Consider the following 21,772-nt stretch of genomic DNA (forward strand, 5'->3'; position numbering starts at 1 on the left):
AGAGGCCTTTTATTATTTTCACTTATTTTATGCCAGTTATTAATTTTTAAGGAATTAATACTTTTCAATAAAGGATTTATTTTGAACTTTCTATTTCAAAAGCATACTAAGCAATACTAAGAATGCTGAAGAAAATGTATCATTTTCCACAAAAATATTAAACACAAAATTAATTAAGTTTTCAACATTGGTAATAATAAGTAGTGTTTATTGAGCTCCAAATCCACATATTAGAATGATTTCTGAAGGATCATGTGACACTGAAGACTGGAGTAATGGCTTAAAATTAAAAAAAAAATCTATCAAAGAAATGAATTACATTTTAAAATATATTCAAATAGATATATAAAATATATATATAAAATATATTACATTTTAAATTGTAATAATATTGGACAACATTTACTGTATTTGTGATCATATAAATGCAGCCTTGGTGAGAATAAGATACTTATTTAAAAAAATAAATAAATTAAAATCATACTTTTGAATGTCTGTCCTAAATTTTAATTAATTTATATTTAACTACACTTAAAAAAATCCTGTTCTAAAGAATTATTATATACTTTTAATTCTAAGTTCAAATATAAAACAACATTATATACGTTTATTTGATAAGCAGCACTTCATATGAGATTTAGACTTGTTTTCAGAGACTGTATCTTTGGGATTTTTATTTTTTGGGTTATACTGATCTGGCAGCTTTTTTACTGGTGTAGTAAGAAAGACTTATTAATAGCTCATTAACAGGTCCTTTTCTTTTGCATTGTGAGTGTTGATAAAATGTCCCCATCATCAACAGTGGTTATAACATTATTGCTTTATTTTAATAGTTTAACCAAACTTTAGGTCTAGGAATACACAGTATATAATTTGTTACCTTCTAAGTAAAGACTAAGAAGTAAAACGTATGTTTGTTTTTGTTCCTTTAGAATGCTATCGAGGAAGAGTACATATATTCACAAATTCCTCAAAATATTACTCGAGTAACTAAGTACAATTTACACCCCACTTCTGTTGTGGCTGGGCTGGCTATTTTCTACTTGTCTTTCTCACTGTTTTGCTATTACATGAAGAGTATAAAAGTGATAAAGACATCCAAATAATTTTCTCACTTCCATACTTCACCTGTGATTTCTCTCTTAGATGAAGAAGATTGAATTTGATTTGTTTTAGCTTTCATTTTCTGTATTTGTCTCCTTCACGGGTGCAGAATTGATGTCTTATTTGCTTATCGCCGGATGCATGAGTGAATTAAACGGCTCAGTGGCCAGCTGGACCCTCAGAGCTCCAATCTTTGACACATCCGGGCACGTCAGAAACGACTCTAAGGTGCAGGAGTGACGTTAGCCCACAGATCACATAGCCGTCTCTCTGCTTTGGCTGTCTGCCTCCTTCTCATGTTCTCTTGTGGGGTGTCAGCTGTCGCAAAAGAGATGCGGTCTCTTTCATGGGCTCAAGTCGAACTCAGAGCTCCTGTCTCATCCACTTCCTCTTGCCGCCTTGGGCCCTGCCAGCGTCTGTAGTGCGACTGGCATTGACAGGGCTTGGTTAGTGCCAGGCGAGAGCTGAGTGATGCATGGGCCGCCTGAGTGGATTTTGTTCTGAGGGCTTTTGGCTCCATTATTTACTGTGGATCAGAGGGCAGAGAGAGTTATTAAATACAACAGGCCCACTGGCATTGTGTTCTCCAGTCCAGAGAGAGGAGAAGGAAGAGCAGGGAGAGAATCAAAGAAAATGAGATCAGGAGAAAGATGAATAGTTTGAGTATAGAAACATGCACTAATGATGTTAGTTAGAATGGATTTAAGGTTGTTGGTATGTGTTGGTGGCAGTATGAAATATTATGCAACTTGTGGTAATTCACTAAAGATCTTCTGTGAGATTTTGAAACCCTTGTTTTTGTGCACCCAAGAACTATCAGTGGAAAATATTCCTAGCATTGACACAGAGACAGACAGTCCGAAAGAAACGAGACAGAGGCACAGACATTTTAATTTGATCACTTTTGAATGGAATTCAATGAGAGAAAAGGAGGACGATAGATATGAATAGCAAGAGAAAGACATAAATAAAAAATATATTAAAAAAGAAAACAGAAAAAGAGAGAAAGTGGGAATAAGAGAAATAAATGTAAAAGAAAAAAGGGATATCGGATATGGTAATTTATACCATCAGCAGCACAAAAATTCAGCTTGAAGCCATTCAATTAGTGTTCTTTGTTCTTTATGCTTTTATTCTGTTAGAACAAAAATTAAAACACACGCTGAGGCGCATGCTTAAAGTTTCAATCACAAGTGTCATGCCTATTCAAACTGAGGCACACGCCCCCTCAGATTTTGAATGCAACTTTCACCAAAAAAAAGTGTCTGATAATTATGGTGCATGATTTATTGTAGATAAAGAAAAGTGTGGAACATTGTGGCAGAATTCACTTGTCAAAATTGTCTTAATCAGTCCAATTTAATTGTACATGCAGCATATTATTTGCTTTTAACTGGAAATTCTGTCATCTACCCACATTACCTTTTTTTTTTTTTTTTTTACACAAAAGAAAATGTTTTTAAGAATGTTTCAACTGTTTTTGCACATACTATGAAAGTCGATGGGCTTCAAAACAACATTGAAATCTATTGACTTTCATTGTATGTATATAAAACAATGAGAAAACATTCATAATATCATCTTTTTTTGTTCCACAGAAGAAAGTCAGTTTACTGACCTTCCATTTATGCTGCTCTTTTTTTTATTCAACAGAATGTTCATGTGTATCCTACTTTATAAATGTAGGGTGTGTAAATGTATCCTACTGTATCCATTTATTCTGCTCTTTTTCATTCAACAAAATGTATAATGAGTTACGTGTCTACCAAGTTCAGCAGCAATTTAGCATGTTTTATGATTTTTATCTTATTTTATACATTCATTAAAAGAGTCATTAACATATACAAATTTTACATTTAATGGCAATCAGTGAATGACAATTTCCTGCCCACTCTCTCCACCAAGTGAGCAAGGACAGACAATGGTGCCCCTTAAAAAAAAGGTGCACGATGCCCCTGGCTTGAGCTACACTTGCAGAAACACAGGCAAGTTGAGGATCTCACATGTTTGCTTGCCCTCTTTGTCTTATTTTCTGTTTTCATACTCCAGGTTTTATCTGCGCAGCACAGACAGAGGCCCATTGATAACTCACTGGAGGAGAACTCTTCCTTTTAAAACTCCCCTACTCTTAATCATGCCACGTGACCTGACATTAGCTGCTGTAATCAGCTCTATCAACTGAACACACACACACACACCTCCCGCTTCCTCCCACATGCCGGTGTTTGTTGAAGAATAAGGCTTTGAGGGGTTTTCAAGACACACTTTAGCTTTGTGGCTCTGAGGATTGGTGCAGACTTGGTCTGGGAGCCCAGAACGACTGACCTCTATTCCTCATTGCTGTCTCCTTGACAGCACGGCTGGTCTCATTGAAATGCAGCCAGCAGGTAAAAATAACCACAGGCCCACGGACGTGTGAGAGCATCAAATCACTAGCTGCTAGTTCAGCCTCATCTGAACTCTGTCACCACGGAGTGCATTCGGACTCGCCGCCATACACCTAACAGCAACCCTGCTGATGCCTATAGCAACTATGGGAGCTAAATGCTAAATTATACACATCAGACCTGTTACAAAAAGCGCTCATTACTCAAATGACAAGCACCAGGTAGAGGATCCATGTCATTATGGTTATTTAACCTGGAGCTCTGCGAGTGTACTGTCTGTGGTTTGCTGACTTTTTTTGGCACCTCTTGAGCTGTTAACCAGGAAGAATACTCATCACTAAAAAAGCTTTTAGAGCATGGCCTGGCTTTCCGCCAGAGGTTAGAAAGTCAGAATGTACCTTTAGCTCTTAGCTGATAAAGAATGACTCATACAACAATGTCAGATCTGTATATTGTTTCTGTACAGAGGTCCGGGTCAGTAATGATTGATTAGGTTTCATATGTCTTGATTGAATGAAAGTGCATCTTACTTAGTAGAAGCAGAACCAGTTTCCAGTAGGCTTATAAATAACGGGTTTGTTGTTTACTGTACAGCAGCGCTATAGTTTGTGCGTGTCTCTCTTGCTAAATGCCTCATTTGAAACATAACTGAAAGATTTCAATCTGATTAAGAGTTTTTTTTTTTAAACTAGTTAGCACTATAAGCTAATTAAAAACACAAATAAAAAATAGTTAATTTTACCATTTTTATCTTCAGTAAAATTGTGTGATATGATATTTTAAAAACATTAATATTTGATTAAGAATAAATACTTAACAAAAGTTTGGGGTCAGTGTGATTAAAAATAAATTAAATCCAATTTTATTCAGCAAGGATGCATTAAATTGATAAAGTGACTGTGAAGACAAAAAAAATTTCTATTTCAATTAAATGCTGTTCTTTTGAACTTTGTATACATCAAATAAACCCTTCTTTCTGGCCAAAGAAACCATTACGGTTTTAACAAAAATATTTAGCAGCACAGTCTTTTTCAACATTGTTGATCATAAGGAATGTTTCTTGAGCCTTAGAATGATTTCTGAATTATCATGTGACACTGAAGACTGGATTAATGGCTGCTGAAAATTCAGCTTTGCTTCACAGAAATAAATTACATATTAAAATATATTAATATAGAAAACCGTTGTTATGGGCCAAGCACCGAAGTTGCTCATGCACCTATTGTATCTGTTAGTGTTTTTATTATTATTCTTCCTCCTCTTTCCATTCTTGAGTCTATGGCAGGTTATAGAACGGCTTGTGGGAAAATGATGAAATTTAACATAGTGATAGAGTACAGTCTAATCATTAACCACATATTTGGAGTTGCACTCATGTTTATGCTAAAAATGTTTGTACCATAAGGGCAACAAATTTCTTTTTCCCTTTGATTCCTTGGATCAAGCCGATTTGAATGCATGTCACTTTCTGTAACGCCGATTTTCACCAAAATTCGCTTAGATCATCTTCAGACCATGCTGGCAAAAAGTTATTAAAATATTTTTGATAAACCAAACCGTTCTTGAATAACAAAGCGAACAAATTTGATGAAGAGCATGTCACTGTGGATGCGAGGCTGGTACTTCATCACAAGAATTGACCTGAGGCAACTTGCAGTGGGTTGGCACAGTGCCACCTACTGGTCAGGAGATATGAAAATGGATATTCTTGCCAAAATTCATAAAACTCTTTTGATTCAGTGCAGCATTTTCCCATATCAGCCATTTTGAGCATTGGCCATTTTGAATTTTGTTGTAAAATGCTATATTTTACAAACACATTAGCGTATTGCTACGAAACTCAGCATGGGACATCAAGACCATGCCCTGAAGGTACTCAAAATGTTTTGATATTTTTTTTAATGAAATTTAAAAAAATGCTAATAGCTTTTGATTAAGTTTGCCTATTTTAATGAGACTAGTCTTGGGCTGAGTTTCCCGATAACGTTGTCTCTTAGCGCGCTACGAAGACTCTTAAGGTATAACTTAACTGAAGGTATACCATTTCTAGGCGTGTTCCCCGAACTATACCTTAGGAAGCCGCTTAAGATATACCTTCTTACGTGCGACGTTACCCGGTGCTGTCCGGGGCGATAGTGCTGAATTGGTTGATATCGATGGCTCGAGAATCAATTATTCTCTCTTGCAGGTGCTGTTTATGTGAGAAAGTGGTGTTCTTTATAAAAAAGCACTTTAGAAATAGTTGAAATTGCATTTATTAGGACTCATGGGATATTATAAAAAATAATCCAAACTATAATAGCCTATATAGCATTGCCTACATATTTTAAAATTGTATCATATATTGCTGCCATAATAACCATTTCAATTTTTTATGTGCTTTCTTCTCTTTCCCATTTTTGTTCGCTGAGGTGGAGCTGCGATGAAATATTGTTCTTGTAAATACTTTCAAGCATTTCAGTAATAAAAGTGTACGTCACGTACGGTGCTTGGCAATTAAATTACCGTACGACCTGTTTGTCAAAAACCAGTAGGTACTAATTTGGCCAGGGATTTTTACGCGGGTTGGGTGAGAAAAAACACTGATATTATGGATTCGGACGGCACTAAAATCACAGACTTACCCCTGTAAATGTTTAAAATACCGTACGAGCCCATGATAAACAATATTAGCGTCCGAATAGGACTTAACTGACAGTAGCCTATGCTTTCACTGGCCTTTAAAAGCGCTCTTTAATTAAAATAAATGTATAAAATGTTATTATATATAATAATATAATTAAAATTCTAACAACAATCAGTGTAATGACAATTTTATTCTTTGCATGAAAACACTTGAATTAGCCTAACTGAACACTGTCTGGGTGTATTAAAACTTCAGAATTATATTCATATAGACCTGCAACAGTGATAAGGTAAAGCTAAGAGTGGTCCAGACCAACCTTTCGAATGTATGACTTACAGAAGGTATACTTAACTAAGAACGTTTCGGGAGACACGTATTAACGATAAGGTACAGCTTAAGGCGTAACGACGTAGCGTTAAGAAGGTTTCGGGAAACCCAGCCTTGATATATTCCTCGAGTCATACCAAGAACAACAATAGCAATAATGCTATATTTGGTCACCATTGTTGTACGCCATTTGGAATTATATTGAAACCCTACTTTTTCGAACTCCTCCTAGACCGTTGGTTCAATTTGAACCAAAATCGGCTCTGACCATCTTCAAACCATGCCGGCAAAAAGTAATTAAAAGATTTTTGATTGACAAAACCGTTCTTTAACAGCACCACCTAATGTCTAACAGTGATATACAATTAAATCATAATTTTGAGTGGTGGTGTACACTGTAAATCGAGTTGCTTCTAATCAGGCAATGAATAGAGTAGCCTATCCATTAAAAAAATGTTAGAAGGATTTTGTTGAGAATGGGGATAACTTTTTGAAATACATCCATTCATTTGTTTTCTCCATGGAAGAATGGAAGGTGGTTACTGCTGAGCTCTGTGTTCGGAGTAAATTCAAAGTATGAAGTCATCATTTGTTATTTTGTTAACCATATGTCCCACTTACGTTATTTTATTTGCTATGAATGAATGCAGATAATAAACCATTATAAAGCCTTGTGAAATGCAAAATATGGAGATTAGACGTAATTGTCTTTATTCTAATTAGCAGCACTGGAAACAGTCTTGCAGATATAATCCATAATTGCTGAAACATGGACACTTACACTGTTGAAATTACTTTTGTGATTGAAAACATTTGGCCAGAGCCATTGTATGGGAGCTTAATTATTGTTTAAAATCATATGTTGTTGTAGTATCTCTGTCTGGCAGCTGCAACAATTACAAATGGCTCTCTTAAGTTTTATTTATCTCACATATCATGAGCTTGTTTTTCTCTCTCTTTTTTTCTTTTTCTTTTGTCTCTCTCCAGGCAACATCAGGAACACGGAGCGACTGAGCTATGACAAACAGCAGCACTACAAAATCATGGTGACTGCTTACGATTGTGGTCAGAAAAGGGCGATGGAAAGCGTTCCGGTTCACATTGACGTCAAACCAGTGTGCAAGCCTGGCTGGCAAGGTCAGTAGATACTACTAACCAAACATTGTTATGTCAACTTTCACTGTTGCCCTGTTCCTTACGCCATTCAAATTAGCTGTGTATCCTGATCAATTTTTTCATGAACAGCTAATGTTTTGGTATTGACACTGCTAATGACTCATGCAGCTAGCTCAAAAAGTTCTATGGGTCCATTATTATTATTAATAATATTACTATTATTTTTAATTAAAGAAATTGTCTGGAATTGTCTGGACATTCAAAATATCCCCTTTTGCGTTCTGTAGATGAAGAACATACAGGTTTGGAATGACATGAGGGTGAATAAATGATGATAGAATTTAAATGTTTGGGTGAACTTTAAGTCAAAATCACTATAAAAAAAAGGAGTTGTGAATCGACAGAGACTAAAAATTAGAGTGCATTTGAGATATTTGCAACTAAAGATAAAGACTTTACTTATATGTGGCATTGAAAGACCAAAGAATAAGAAAGTCAATAATACCTGGTGAAAGCTTTTTCTAGAATTCCCATTCATCTCAATGGTAGTTAGTCAACTCATGCAACTGGCTCAAAAAGATATGTGAGTCCATTATTATTATTATCATTATTATTTTTGTATTATTATTATTTATTATTATTATTATTTTGATTAACTACCATTGAGATGAATGGGAATTCTAGAAAAATTCTAGGTCTTTCAAGGCCACATCTAAGTAAAGTCTTTATCTTTTGTCGCAAATATCTCAAATAACCTTTAGAAATAGTTTTCGATATGCTGAAGGTCTTTTGGAAATCAAATAATTGCATTTATATTTTTAAGAAAAAGTGTCACTTGTGGAATACAGGAGTAAATGGCTACAAATTATTGCAGGAAGAAAGAGTAATAGTCATTTTAATTTAAATAGTGTCTTGATATTAAGATAAAAACTCTCTCTTATTTTAAGTCCCTGTGGATTCACAACTATGCCTTTTTTTATTTAGTGATTTTGACTTAAAGTTCACCCAAACATTTAAATTCTATCATCATTTATTCACCCTCATGTCATTCCAAACCTGTATGTTCTTCATCTACAGAACGCAAAAGGAGATATTTTGAATGTCCAGACAATAAAAGTCAATGGGGTCCAAAATATCGGACCCCACTGAATTTAAGTTGTGAGTGAACTATCCTTTAAAGTCACAATAAATTGATTTTAAAGAGTGTTGACCTGATTCATGTAAAAGATTTGACCACTGATTTGTTCAAATATCGGACATCACTGCTTCTCTCATGAACATGCTAAAAAGAATTTAGGTGGATGTTAAGATTTTCTGTGAGGTAATGACTTAAATTGCAGACTCGACTTTCTGTCTCTGCCTTATATCCTCCCTCATCCTCCATCCACAAAATGGTCAGTTTTGTGACTCAGCGGAGTAGTCTGTTCTCACTGACCTCTGTGATCCCTTGTTCTGTTCTCCTCTCGTCTGTGGCATACACTGTTAGTGGTCTTAACTAGACAGATCGATATCCGCGGAGTCCTTCTTCCCACAGGGACTGCACAGCAGCTTCAGCCTACAGTTTGTCCACAGACACTCACACTGACCTCTCGGAAAGAACCCATTATTGCTTTAATATCTAATGCCTACACGACAAAAAAGACAATACATTTTACATATGCTGTGGTAATGGATTTGTTCTAAACAGTCAGCGGGCAGAGAATTCAACATCATTACATCGGAGAAAAGGACGAGGCAGCATTTTTCACAGTTTACCTTCTTTCACGCATCGATTGAGGTATGGAAAATGTCTGCAGATGAATTCAATTCGCAGGCATCAGTTGAGCCATTAAGAAGCGGGTGTCAGGGGCTCAAGAGACAGACGCCTAATCACTGTCATCTAAAATTGTGTTTCGAGCATAAAAAAAGATGGGGGATTTCTTTCTCTCTTCTGCCAGGAGGAGTCAGTCAAACCCAAGTCCTTCTGATAAAGGAAACAATGTAACTAATTCAGTCCAGACAAAAGTCAAACTTTGTCAAACATTCAGTAGCTACAGTGTCAGATGTTAAATAATTCAAGACTTTTCATTAAAGGGATATTTTAAAATACACATCAATTTTTTTTTTTTTTACTCATTATTTACCCAACCTAATGTCATTCCGAACCTGTATGGCTATTTTTATCCTACAAAACACAAACGAAGAAATTAAGGAATTTTGACTCTGCCATAAAGTATGTACAGTGTGTGTGTGTGAGTTTGTATATGTGTTTATGTATAAATGTAAATTTATTTAAATGTATTTAAATGTATTCATTATTTATCATTGTATGGAAAAAGCAGCATGAATAATATTATTTTCCCATTTTGTTCTATCAAATGAAAATCAGGGCTTGAGAGTGAGAAAATGATCCTAGAATTGTATTTTTTTTTTTTTTTTTTTTTTTTTTTGTGGACTATCCCTTTAAGACAAAGATCGGTCTCTCTTACAAAATTCTCAAGTTTTTTAATTGGAGACAATTTTGCCATTCAAACTTTAATCCCAGCTGTCACACATCTCGTCACATCTTCCTTTCCTCACACTTGTCAAGGTGACAGCACAGAAAGTGGGAAACCGTTCTGAGAACAGGATCCTGATTGAACCAATTAGGAAGTGTGTTTGTTATCTGTTTGTAAAGAGAATTTGGTGTGAGGTGACATGGATTTAGATGAGTTATTACCTGGAGAGAGGAACGCCTCTCTCTATGCCAAGAAGAGACTTATTCCATGAAAGGGCAGCTTCTAGTCTAAGCAAGCCAAAATGTCAGACTTGAGCGTATTAGCCACAAATCTTGTAAATCCTCAACCCTTTGCAATACAGTTTTCATGTTGGGGTTTTGGCAGTGATACAGTTCACCAAGCATGTCTGTTTGACTCGGGGTAATTCGGTTTTCTCGTGCACAAAGCCACAAAGTTTGTGTTCACAAGAACTTTCAAATCATTCCTGTCATACCTATTCAGTTTTTAGAGTCAGCAATGCTTTATTGCCATGATTATTCACATTTGCAATATTGACAAAGCTTTTTTAAAAGTAGTTATAGCATGTTTATAGAAAATAGACAAAGAAATGTAATTGGAATTCCTACAATTAGCATACTTAGTATTGTTATTTAAGGTAATCTGACTTTAGTAACACTGACACTAAATACTTCTTCTCTATTAATATTCAACAATTTGTTTTGTTTTTTTTAAACAATTTATTTAAATTCAATAAATCCTATTTTTTTTTTTTTACTGTTTTTACTGTATTTTGATCAACAACCAAAAAATCCAGCCTTGGTGAGCAGAAGAGATTTCTTTCAAAAACATTTTTGTTTCTTACCAACCTCAAACTTTTGAACGGGAAGAACACTTCTCAGATTAAAGTAGTTTGATTGGCATGGTAAAGCATTTTTTTTTTCTTTTTCTCTCTCCTCAAGCACTCCTCGTTTGTCCCAGGGTCAGTATTGTTTCTCAGGTGAAGGCATCTAAAGCATGATAGGGCCTTAAGATGAGTTGACAGTCGCTGACAGGCTCCTACGCCCAGAGAATAAGCAGTCATTGGCTGAGAGATTGCATGGCTTGTGTTCTCTGTTTGATTCATAATAAGTGAGGTGGAAGTGAGGACTCAGTGACGATCATGACAGGCACCGCGGAGGTGAAGGGCGAGGATTTCTGGTTGTAACGCTTCCCGCTTGCATAAGCGTGTAAATGGGAAGCCACTCTTTGTCTCTGGTCAAATCCCGTCTGTCAACACTGATCTCTCCATATCTCCGTCCATCTTGCTGAGCCATCCACTGAGAGTGACAGATCTCTCATTTAGTGCTGAAGCCATAGAAAACTCGCACTGCCAATCAGGTCTACACTTGCACACGCAGTGTACATGACGTTTTCTGAGGGAAAAATGTTATGGATCGACATGGACATTTTATCGACATTTTATCCACTAGGAATATAAGGTGAATACTGACTGAATGAGAGTAAAATAGATACTAGATATTTGTAGGTCTGGACCACCTCCACCTCCACCTCGCCTTCGATGAGTACAGGCTGCAGGTGGGGCCTCGGTCTCCGGAAGTCAACCACCATCTCTTTAGTTTTGGTAGTGTTGAGCTGTAATGCCGAAATTGATTCATTTGATTCAATTGATCGTCAATTAAGTGACGGAGGAAGTGCTAGTTGCTAAGATGAAAGATGATCTAGATTGTGAAGTCTACCAGGGGTGGGATGGGGTGGGTTCTAGATTTGTATAGTTGCTTTTTGCTTTGTATTTTTGTTTTTCTTGACTTTAAAAAAGAAAACTCAATAAACAGTTGTTAACAAAAAAGAAAGAAAGATGATCTAGATTGTGATAAGTATTTTATTTCGTTTTTTTTTCTATTTTATGTTGTGTTGTTTTGTTTTGAATAACCTTCATGTTCACTTTAAAATGTTGTCAATATTTTGTCATGTCATATTAATTGATTTTAGTATGATTAAAATGACATGCAATTCCCTTCCAAAAGTTTATAAAATGTTATATTTTTCCATTATCAGCATAAATCCTTATAATTTCTTGGCATAAATGCATTAAATAAACTTGCATTTAATCAGAAATAATACATTTATTTGTGATTAAATATTAATGACTATATAAGTGTAACGGGTTTAGTCATTTTTCCTCAGTTCCTATAGTCATTGTTAGTTTCCTTGGTGGTTCATTAATTTATAGGTGCGTAAATTAACAACCAAGGAAACCTGTTACATTTATATAGTCATTAATATTTAATCACAAATAAATATATATATATATATGTGTGTGTGTGTGTGTGTGAATTATGTGTATTTAATGAGTTTGAAGTGAAAGTATTTGATGAGCGTATATGTGCGGAGAGCATTCACTCAATATCAATATTATTATCTCATTTTTGACAGAGGTGGCTTTTAGAGGCTTTTGCATCGGAGGTCTTCATATATATTATAGCTTTTTTGTTCCTTATCAGTACAAAGTCATCACAAAATGATGATGATTTATGCTGATAATGTCCAAAGCCTCACTTTGCCTAGAACGTTTCCAAGCTTTTGAAGGGCAATTTAATTTACTGATGCAAAATGTGGAAAATAGCAAAACAAAAATGTCAACCTGTAACATATTTTCATCAACAGCATGTTTTAATTAAAATTGTTTAATTAATTATTTGACACATTCTGAAATGGTCAAAAACAGAACTTTGGTTCAAATGCAGACCTGCACTTTTTAAAACTAACAGATGTCACTGTCAGTGAAACTACCATTTTAACTTGGCTAGTAAAAGGTTGAGTAATATCTATTTAGTTGAAGTTTCCTTTGCAATACATTTCACTCAACCAATATAACATTGAATTAAACCACACTTTTAAAGTATATGCTTTACTTAGAAACATCTTGGTAATTAATACAATAAAGAGTTACAGTAGTTATTGTAGATACAGGTACAATACACAATGACGGTAACATTTGATGGATCGTTTTTGTGTTTGAATGTGTCATTTTGAGTGGAAAATAAACTCCAAATGTCACAAAATGGCAAGTTACTAATCCTAACAACAAAAGCAATGATGAAACAGTGTAAATACAGCTGAGAAACAGTGAAAAATCAACATCATTAATTATTCATGGCCCAGTGCATGATGGGAACACCAGTATCAGAAAATTTGTAACGTTGATATTTACGCTTTCATTTCTACACTCTTGAATTGAGTACTAATATAGAATTTACTTTTTTTTTATTCTTGCCTGAACTAACTTTTTCATGTAAATTACATTGTTTTTTTCTGTAGTATTTACTTGACCACAAAATCATTTTTATCAGTGAGAAGGGTTGAATCATATCCTGATCTTTTTCCACTTTTCCACTCTCTAATAGTTTCCTGTGACACTCCACTACACTCTCCGATTAGATTTAAAAAAACACAAACATAAAATTAAAAGAACCCCATAAATTTACAAATGCACCACTTTCAGTCACATAATTAGCATTACAGTCATCCGTGAACATCTCAAGGCAGTTTAATGGGGAAAACACTGTGATAGAAATGAGGTGAGTTTCCTGGCCAAATCATTTCCTGTCCACCTCTCATGTATCCCTTTTCTGCACCATGTCATCCCCCACCAACCCTATTATTTTTCCATGCTTCGCTGGGAATCCCAGTCTTTTTTTTTTTTTTTTATCCAGCAATCCATTGGTATTATTAGTCCCTCCGCTGTTCTGCCACGACTTTTTGGTGTCTGTGGCATTTGTGAATAAGCAATGAATGTTTAATGCCGCAGTTAATGTTAATCCTCACCCCGAGGTCCCGAAATGGTCTTTCTATTGAACAGATTGAGTCTGGCCTCTGGCTTTGGTGTGTTTGGATAATCAAGGGAATTATTCACTCTCCAGGGAGTAGATGAGTCATTACGCAGCGCACACACAACATTGTTTTGATTCCGTGCTTCAGAAAGCGCTGTGTTCCGTAGTCCTGTTGCACATGCTTCCCTTGAGATGTTGGAATAAAAGCAGACCCAGTGTTTTAGATTTTCTTTAGTTGTTTTCACAAAACTTTTCATAAAAGTTTGTTTGGTTGAGCTATAAAACCTTTCTGCTCCGCTTATCTGGGGCGGAACGGCTGCCTCAGATATTCATGAGGAACTTTTTTAAGACCTTTTTTTTTTCAAAAGGAGGTAGAGACTGAGACCTGTGGTACTGTACTGTCGCTCCATTTTATCCACAGTAATGCCAATGAATAATGTAATAAGATATTCAGTTAGGGAAACGGGCTGAGGGAATATCTCTCAGCTGAGGTGAATACAAAGCACTTGGTTCTCTGAATTATACAGAGAGAGTCCATAAAGGCCAGCTAAGAAGAGTGAGATGTTTTATCTTTTTGGCTATTCTTACTCTTGAGCTTCATGTTTTATAAAAAGCTTAAGACAGAGTAATGTAACATGCATGAACACATATTAAAGCACATAGTGACATGTTAGCCTTGACCAGGAGGAAAACATGTCAAAGAAAGAAAATAATTCATCATAGATTCCTTTTTTCCTTTGACCTTACTGTTTGCTTTTAACCATTGCTTTCATCACAATTGGTTTTACCTCTCCATGTTTGCACTGAAAGATAAAAAAGGATTCTGCTCAGATGTACAAATCTGATATGTGACGACCACAGATGCTGTAGCGACAGTAGAACTGATATGAAAGCAAATAGATTGTGTCTCTCAGTGGTTTTAACTTAATGTGAATTAAACATGATGTGAATTAATGTGATGTTAATTACATTGTGTAATTAATAATAAATGTGGGAACAGAAAACAACAAGTTCAATATTGAGTATTTAAAATTATTTGTGTTGTTTTTTGTACTACTACTACTACTACTACTACTACTAATTGTTATTATTGTTATTATTACTAAGCAGTAAATAATTAACCAAATAATGTAGTTTAAAAATCCATAAATATATATAAATATATAATATGGTTTATTAGCCTAATTATGGGCTGTTTGAATCAAGGAGGTCTATAGTACCTGTAGAAAACCACCCATTAGCATTTGCATATAATATTTATATTTATAGTTACACCGATTTTGTCTAACATGTGTTTTCCTCACAGGTTGGAACAAGCGTGTGGATTATGAACCTGGAACAGGCAGCAGGCAGCTCTTTCCCAAGATGCACCTGGAGACCTGTGAGGGCCCTTTATCTTCAGTGAGAGCCATGGTGGAGCTACAGACCAGCCATATTGGAAAGGGCTGTGACAGAGAGACATATTCTGAGAAGTCTCTTCAGAAGCTCTGTGGTAAGATCAACTTCAGCACAAATCATATACCAGTCAGTCCAGAACTGTCTCGACTTGGGTTGATGAGCTTAATGAGTTTAATACAATTCACAAACTTTAACATTTGCTACAGGACTGCTTAAAATAATTCACAAGGAAATAGGGATGCACAGTATTATAGGTTGTATAATTTGTTTCATATTGAACATGTAACAGTGGATAATGAATATTTAATTGTGCGTGCACATTTCCCTTATTTTTACATTTTTAATTACCATTGCCATCAACTAAATTAATCTTTGAAAGCATGAATAATTTAATAACATTGTTCAATTTAAATTTAGCAAATCACAGCATGAATATGGTCATACTGTAGATTGCAATTTTGATGCCCAAATTCATTTGTAGTTTTCAAAACAATTGATTTGATTTTAGTTTTTAATGTTTTATTTATTAACTCTTTCCCTGCCAGCATTTTTGAAAAAAGTTGCCAGCCAGTGCCAGCTTCTTTGATCATTTTCACAAAAGTTGAATGGCCCCTAGAATATTTTGTTGTTTGAATATGATTGATTGATTGAAGTTCATTTTGAGTTTATTTTATAGATATCTATACATATACATTACAAATAATGACTATACACATACACATGCACATACACATATATATACACACATAAATATGTATATGTACATATATAAAATACACATACACACATACACATTACAGTTATAATACACATATCCACACACATCTGAACACACATCTCAATATCTGAACATGCAATATATCAAGAAATATATGAGACAGAACAGACCCTCTGCTTTTAAACAAATAAAACCGTCTTATTCCGTCAACATTTTGTGCAAAAAGCTGAGAAAATCATGTTTTTGTCAAAGACTATGTCTGGATTAGATTCAGAACGACAATCAAAACATAGATGGAGTAGATCGAGTCCATCAAAACCCCCAAAGTTTTACAGTCCTATATAGCTCGTTGTGGGTCGACATTTCATTAGGAAACATTGGGCAGTTTTGATTATATATGTTGTTTAATGTTGATGATTGCGTTTTTTCGTGTTGATAATTCACTTGTTTCACATGTCTTTTGATCTGGACATTCTGCACTCTTTCATAATATGCCTAATAGCTAACAGTGAAAACACAGAAAGCCAAACTCCGTCAATGACGGGGAAGCGTCTTATAAATTACAGAAAATTCTGTCAATGGCGGGGAAAGAGTTAATTTATTTAGACAGAACAGTGTAGAATTTTAATATTGGTCATTTATCAGTTATGAGTCATAAAACGAAAATAATTATCATTAGTATGGGGAGAATTTTATCCCTGTTTATCCCTACAATTCACCTAACCATATCTCAAGATTTTATTCCTTATATTGCATCTCCAACACACTTGTAAATGGGTCATAAAACAATTTTCACGTACCTCAGTAAATCAGCCATTTTAATCTGATGAAAGACTCTTTGAGGCTGATATATCATGAAGTCAAAACCGTTCTGGCACTGATTTGTGAAGCATTAAGTGTGTTGATCTTTTTACTGTCTTGGCTCTCTCTCAGTCCCCTGTTGGTGGCAGTTGCTTTTGCACAAGCACTCTGTACAGTTAACGAAAATAAGTGTTTATTGTTTGAAAATAGGCATACTTTTGAAGTGTTTCTGAAATAGACAACAAATCTGCCAACCCAATATATATATATATATATTTTTTTAAAGCACATCCAAATCATTTAGATAAATATATGCATTATGGGGATTACAAAGTCCCAGTTTGTAATCATTAGTGCAACCTTGAAACACAGACATTTTCTGTTTATTCTTGACTGGACATTTGATAACATGAGCCGCCACTGAGACTCATGTAGTGCTAGACATTGCTTGCGTAATGAAATCTCATTGACTTGTACCTTTACGGTATTTCTGGAAATGGATCTTCTCAGAAGAGCTCAGATGCTCACTTGGAGACTGGCGGTGAATTTATCGTCCAATATCGATTGGCTGAAATAAATACTGCATAGCTTAAAAGCAGCGGCGCTGCCATATTCTCTCTCGTTTCTGTCTCTCTTTGGGCCTGTGGCAAAGTGAGTGATGTGGAGCTGTGGAATGAGAACACGCTGCTCTGACATCGGCGAGGCTCATCGCTCATTCTGTCCCTCTGTGCTGGCCGTCCTGTCACCCCTGAGTGAGGAAAAAAGATTCAATATCCTCCTGTACTCCCAAATAAAACACGCAGAGAGAGGCATGAGTGAGCGTGGGCAGGAGGGAGGAAGACAGGAGGCTAATCAAAGATTGATAGGTGGCACTGCTCTTGCATATTTAGGGCATCTGTACTAGACTTGTCCTCAAAGCGAGTGTGCCCACAATTAGTTATATCTCAGAAGTTTCTTATACTACATATTTTTAAAGAGAGAGTTCACTCAAAAATGTAAATTCTCTCGTTATTGGCACATATTTATGACATATGCTTCCCAAGTGATGATGAAGCCAAACTCGAACTCTTTTAACCCGCATTAGCACCCTTAGCTTAACGTGTCAGAGTGTTGCTAGGCCACGAGCAATGACTTTTATGAGACGATTGCTTTCAGAAATGACATTTCAGTCAGGGTTGAATGTGCGTCTCGGAACCAAATGTTATTTGCTTTTCATCTCTAATTTGATTTGAAGTGTGCTGTATGCACAGTATATTTGAATGCCAGGGCAACTAACATGATTTTAACTCTTTGTGACAGACAGCTTGTAATTTTTCATCGCTGCCTCTCGCAGTAACCTGAACTAACCTTTGTGCTTTTATCTCCACAGGAGCAGCCTCGGGCAGCACAGACCTTCTCCCGGCCCCCAGCGCATCCACAAATTGGACGGCTTCTTTGCTGACAGACAGCGGACGAGACAGCGACCTCATCTTCAGGTTTGATGGGCGACAGGCGGCCAATATCCCAGAGTGGGTTGTGCCACAGAACTTGACAGATCAGTTTACCATAGCAACATGGATGAAGCACGGGCCAAGTCCTGGACTGAGAGCCGAGAAGGAGACATTGCTCTGTAATTCAGATAAAACTGGTGAGCTTTTTGTTGTGTTGACTCAATAGGCATGTGTTAAACACTTATGAGGGGCAGGGTCTTCGATTGAGACGGATATACATGTAGGGCACTTGCGTTTTCTCTGTGCTTTCTCTCTCTATATAAATATTTTTTAAAAATTAAACTATACATATTTTATTATTATTATTACTGTTCAAAAGTTTAGGGTCAGTAAGATTTTTTTTTTAACCAATTTTTTTTAATGAAGATTCTTATGCTTGACAAAGCTACATTTATTTGATCAAAAATAAAGTAAAATTATAGTAATATTGTGAAATATTATTACCGTTTAAAACAACTGTTATCTATTTCTTTATATCTATTTTTAAATATAATTTATTCAAGTGATGGCACATTTTTAGCATCATTATTCCAGTCTTCAGTGTTGATCCAGTGTTGACTCACATGATCCTTCAGAAATCATTGTAATATATTGATTTGGTGCTCATTAAACATTTCTTATTATTATAAATGTTGAAATTTGTAGTTTTGCGTAATGTTTTGGTGGGGTTTTTTTCTCGTTTTTTTTCTCAGTATTCTTTGATGAATAGAAATTTCTAAAGATTTTATTGTTACCAATGTTAATGTATTAACTGTCAGTTTTGATCAATTTAATGCGTCCTTGGTGAATAAAAGTATAATATTTTTGGTTAAAATATTACTGACCCCAAACTTTTGAATGTTAGTATTATGTAGCATGTTTATATGCCTTGACTCCAGAATTTCAGAATGACCAGAGCAGCATTTGAGATTTAATGCGATGAAATTGGTCCAGTGATATTTTTTTTCATGGCATATATATCAGCTTTAAAACAATAAACCAATCAGAGGAGGCCGGTCACAATTATATGGAATATACTGAGGTTGAATTCACTGAATAGTTGCAAAACACGTACAAAATGCATAATTTCTATATTGAATCAGATGTTAAATAAGCCTTGCCAATAAACAGTGGCATTAGCATGCAATAACTTCCTGTGTGTAGGCCCCCTATAGTGCTAAAATATTTTAGATTACGTCTACATTTTCCAGGTCTGGTGGCCAAGACAAGATGATCAGTTTGATAGAACTGAAGAGATCAGTGGTACAGATGTGTTAGACTAACCCGAGAAAAGTTTGATCAGTACCATACGATGCCCAGCAGTATTAGGGAGAGAGATTAAGACTATGGATTAGATCTGGATTAAAGAGTGGTTAAGAACACAATTCTCTGGAGGTTAAAGGGAAATTCTAGCCAGGAAGAAATGCAGTGTGACTGTCAGTGGCCAGTTCTCCGAGACCGAGTGGCCCTGATCGGGGCCGGCTGCTTGGCAGGACTCTTTCGAGTTCATTGATCCCAGGCGTCATGTTGAGTGGGTGTGAGACTTAATCAATTTAACACGCACTAAAAGCAGTCACACGAGAGACATCGGGCAGCGTTGAGGTGAGTAGAGAGGGGCGCCATGTGGAGGAGACGTGGCAGCCACCTTGATCAATGAGAGGTTTCTGAGAAAGAGCATGAAAGCAGTCCAGACATGCTTTGAGCGGAGACACGTGATGGACAGTGGAGCATGTCAATATCAGTGGGAGAAGAGAAATCTAACAATTGTCTCAGATTGAATGGCAGCTCTTTCATGCCCTTCCTGTTAGGATTAACTTTATAACAGATTGACATTTGGTTTGGATCAAGCTGGAAAAAACAGGTAATACCAGTTTAAGGTGGTCAAAACACAGCTTTTTGCAGGTAGCTAGTTGTCACCTCTTTAATCACGGTGGATTGAATTCTGGCTTATAGCATTAAAGGGATAGTTCACCCAAAAATTTTAATTCTGTCATAATGTACTCACCCTTAAGTTGTTCTAACCCTGTGTGAATGTCTGTCTTCTGCTGAACACAAAAGAAGATATTTTGAAGAATATGGTTAACCAAACAGTTGCTGGGCCCCATTGACTTCCATAGTTTTTCTTCCATATTCTTGTGTTCAGCAGAATAAAGAAATTCATACAGGTTTGGAACAATTTGAGGGTGAGTAAATGATGACAGAATTTTCATTTTTGGGTGAACTATCCCTTTAAACTGATAATTATTTTCATGTTATGGCCAATGACTGATAAATAGCTGAATAGAATTTTCTAATATTAAATAAAATTTTAAAAAAATAAATAAAACTTAAAATAATAAAATAAAATTTTAATAAAATAATTTAAAATGCGACTAGTGAATTTAGGCGTCACAATATTATAATGTACTATACAATATGACAAATTTATATTCATTTTGAGATTTGCTAAAGATTATCATTAACGGTGTTATTAATTTATTACTGTTATAAAGTTCATCTTCAATTGTTAAATGATGGGAAAGGTAAACTAAATATAAAAATAGGGGAAATATGTATTATGAATTTTCAGCAGCCATAACTGCAGTCTTCAGTACCACATGATCCTTCAGAAATCATTCTGATATGCATTTTATTATAAAAGTGATGTGCTAATTTCTGCTATTAATATTTTCTGTTTAATGCATTAAAAATATTTAATGCAATTATCTCAGCATTCGTTCGTGAGAAAAGCAAGAGAGCGCGGCCAACCAAGGATGGTCCGCATGTAGGGCTATCCTATGATCACCCTGTCTTAAATTTAAAGGGATAGTTCACTTTGAAATTAAATTTTTATATGTTTTAGCTTACCTCAAGGGCATCCAAGATGTAGGTGTCTTTTTTTCCGCAGTAGTTTCAATTTTGATATTTTTAGGTCAAACCGTTCTTGTCTGTCAGTCATATAATACAGGTCGATGGTCACTGTCTCAAAGAGCATGCACAGAGTCCAAATTAAAACAATTCCCCATCGTCCAAATTATTCCCCATCGTAAGTACACATTGATGGCCTAAGACACGAAACGAGCGGTTTGTGTGAGAAAACGAACAGTATTTATATCGTTTTTACCTCTTGTACACAGCTACGTCTAAGTGATCTGAGAGCGTGGGTGGGTATAGATATATACAATAGAAGTCGCCTTGGCTACTCCAGTTCACTGGAACGAAACCGTAGCCAAGGCGACATCTAGTGTATATATGATTTAATTTGGACTCTGTGCATGCACTTTGAGACAGTGACCATCGACCTGCATTATATGACTGACAGACAAGAACGGGTTGACCTAAAAATATCAAAATTGAAACTACTGCGGAAAAAAAGACACCTACATCTTGGATGCCCTTGAGGTAAGCTAAAACATACCAAAATTTAATTTCAAAGAGAACTATCTCTTTAAGAAGCATTCAGTCCTGCAGAAGAGATAAATGAAACATTTGTTGTCATTGACAAAAGTTCAAAGTGTATTCAGAAACCATGCTTTAGCA

General features: G+C 35.6%; 1 protein-coding gene across 1 annotated transcript in view; it reads left to right on the top strand.

The window, feature by feature from the left end:
* The window catches only part of clstn2a (calsyntenin 2a), a 221,289-nt gene that overhangs the window by 155,257 nt on the left and 44,260 nt on the right, over window positions 1-21,772 (top strand). Inside the window, exons 5-7 of the mRNA XM_082173501.1 lie at window positions 7,432-7,581; window positions 15,174-15,359; window positions 18,154-18,411. Of these exons, the coding sequence (XP_082029627.1) occupies window positions 7,432-7,581; window positions 15,174-15,359; window positions 18,154-18,411 (594 nt within the window). The remainder of the gene's footprint in view (window positions 1-7,431; window positions 7,582-15,173; window positions 15,360-18,153; window positions 18,412-21,772) is intronic.

This window comes from Leuciscus leuciscus (genome assembly GCF_965113295.1).
Source record: "Leuciscus leuciscus genome assembly, chromosome: 6".
Classification (NCBI taxonomy): domain Eukaryota; kingdom Metazoa; phylum Chordata; class Actinopteri; order Cypriniformes; family Leuciscidae; genus Leuciscus; species Leuciscus leuciscus.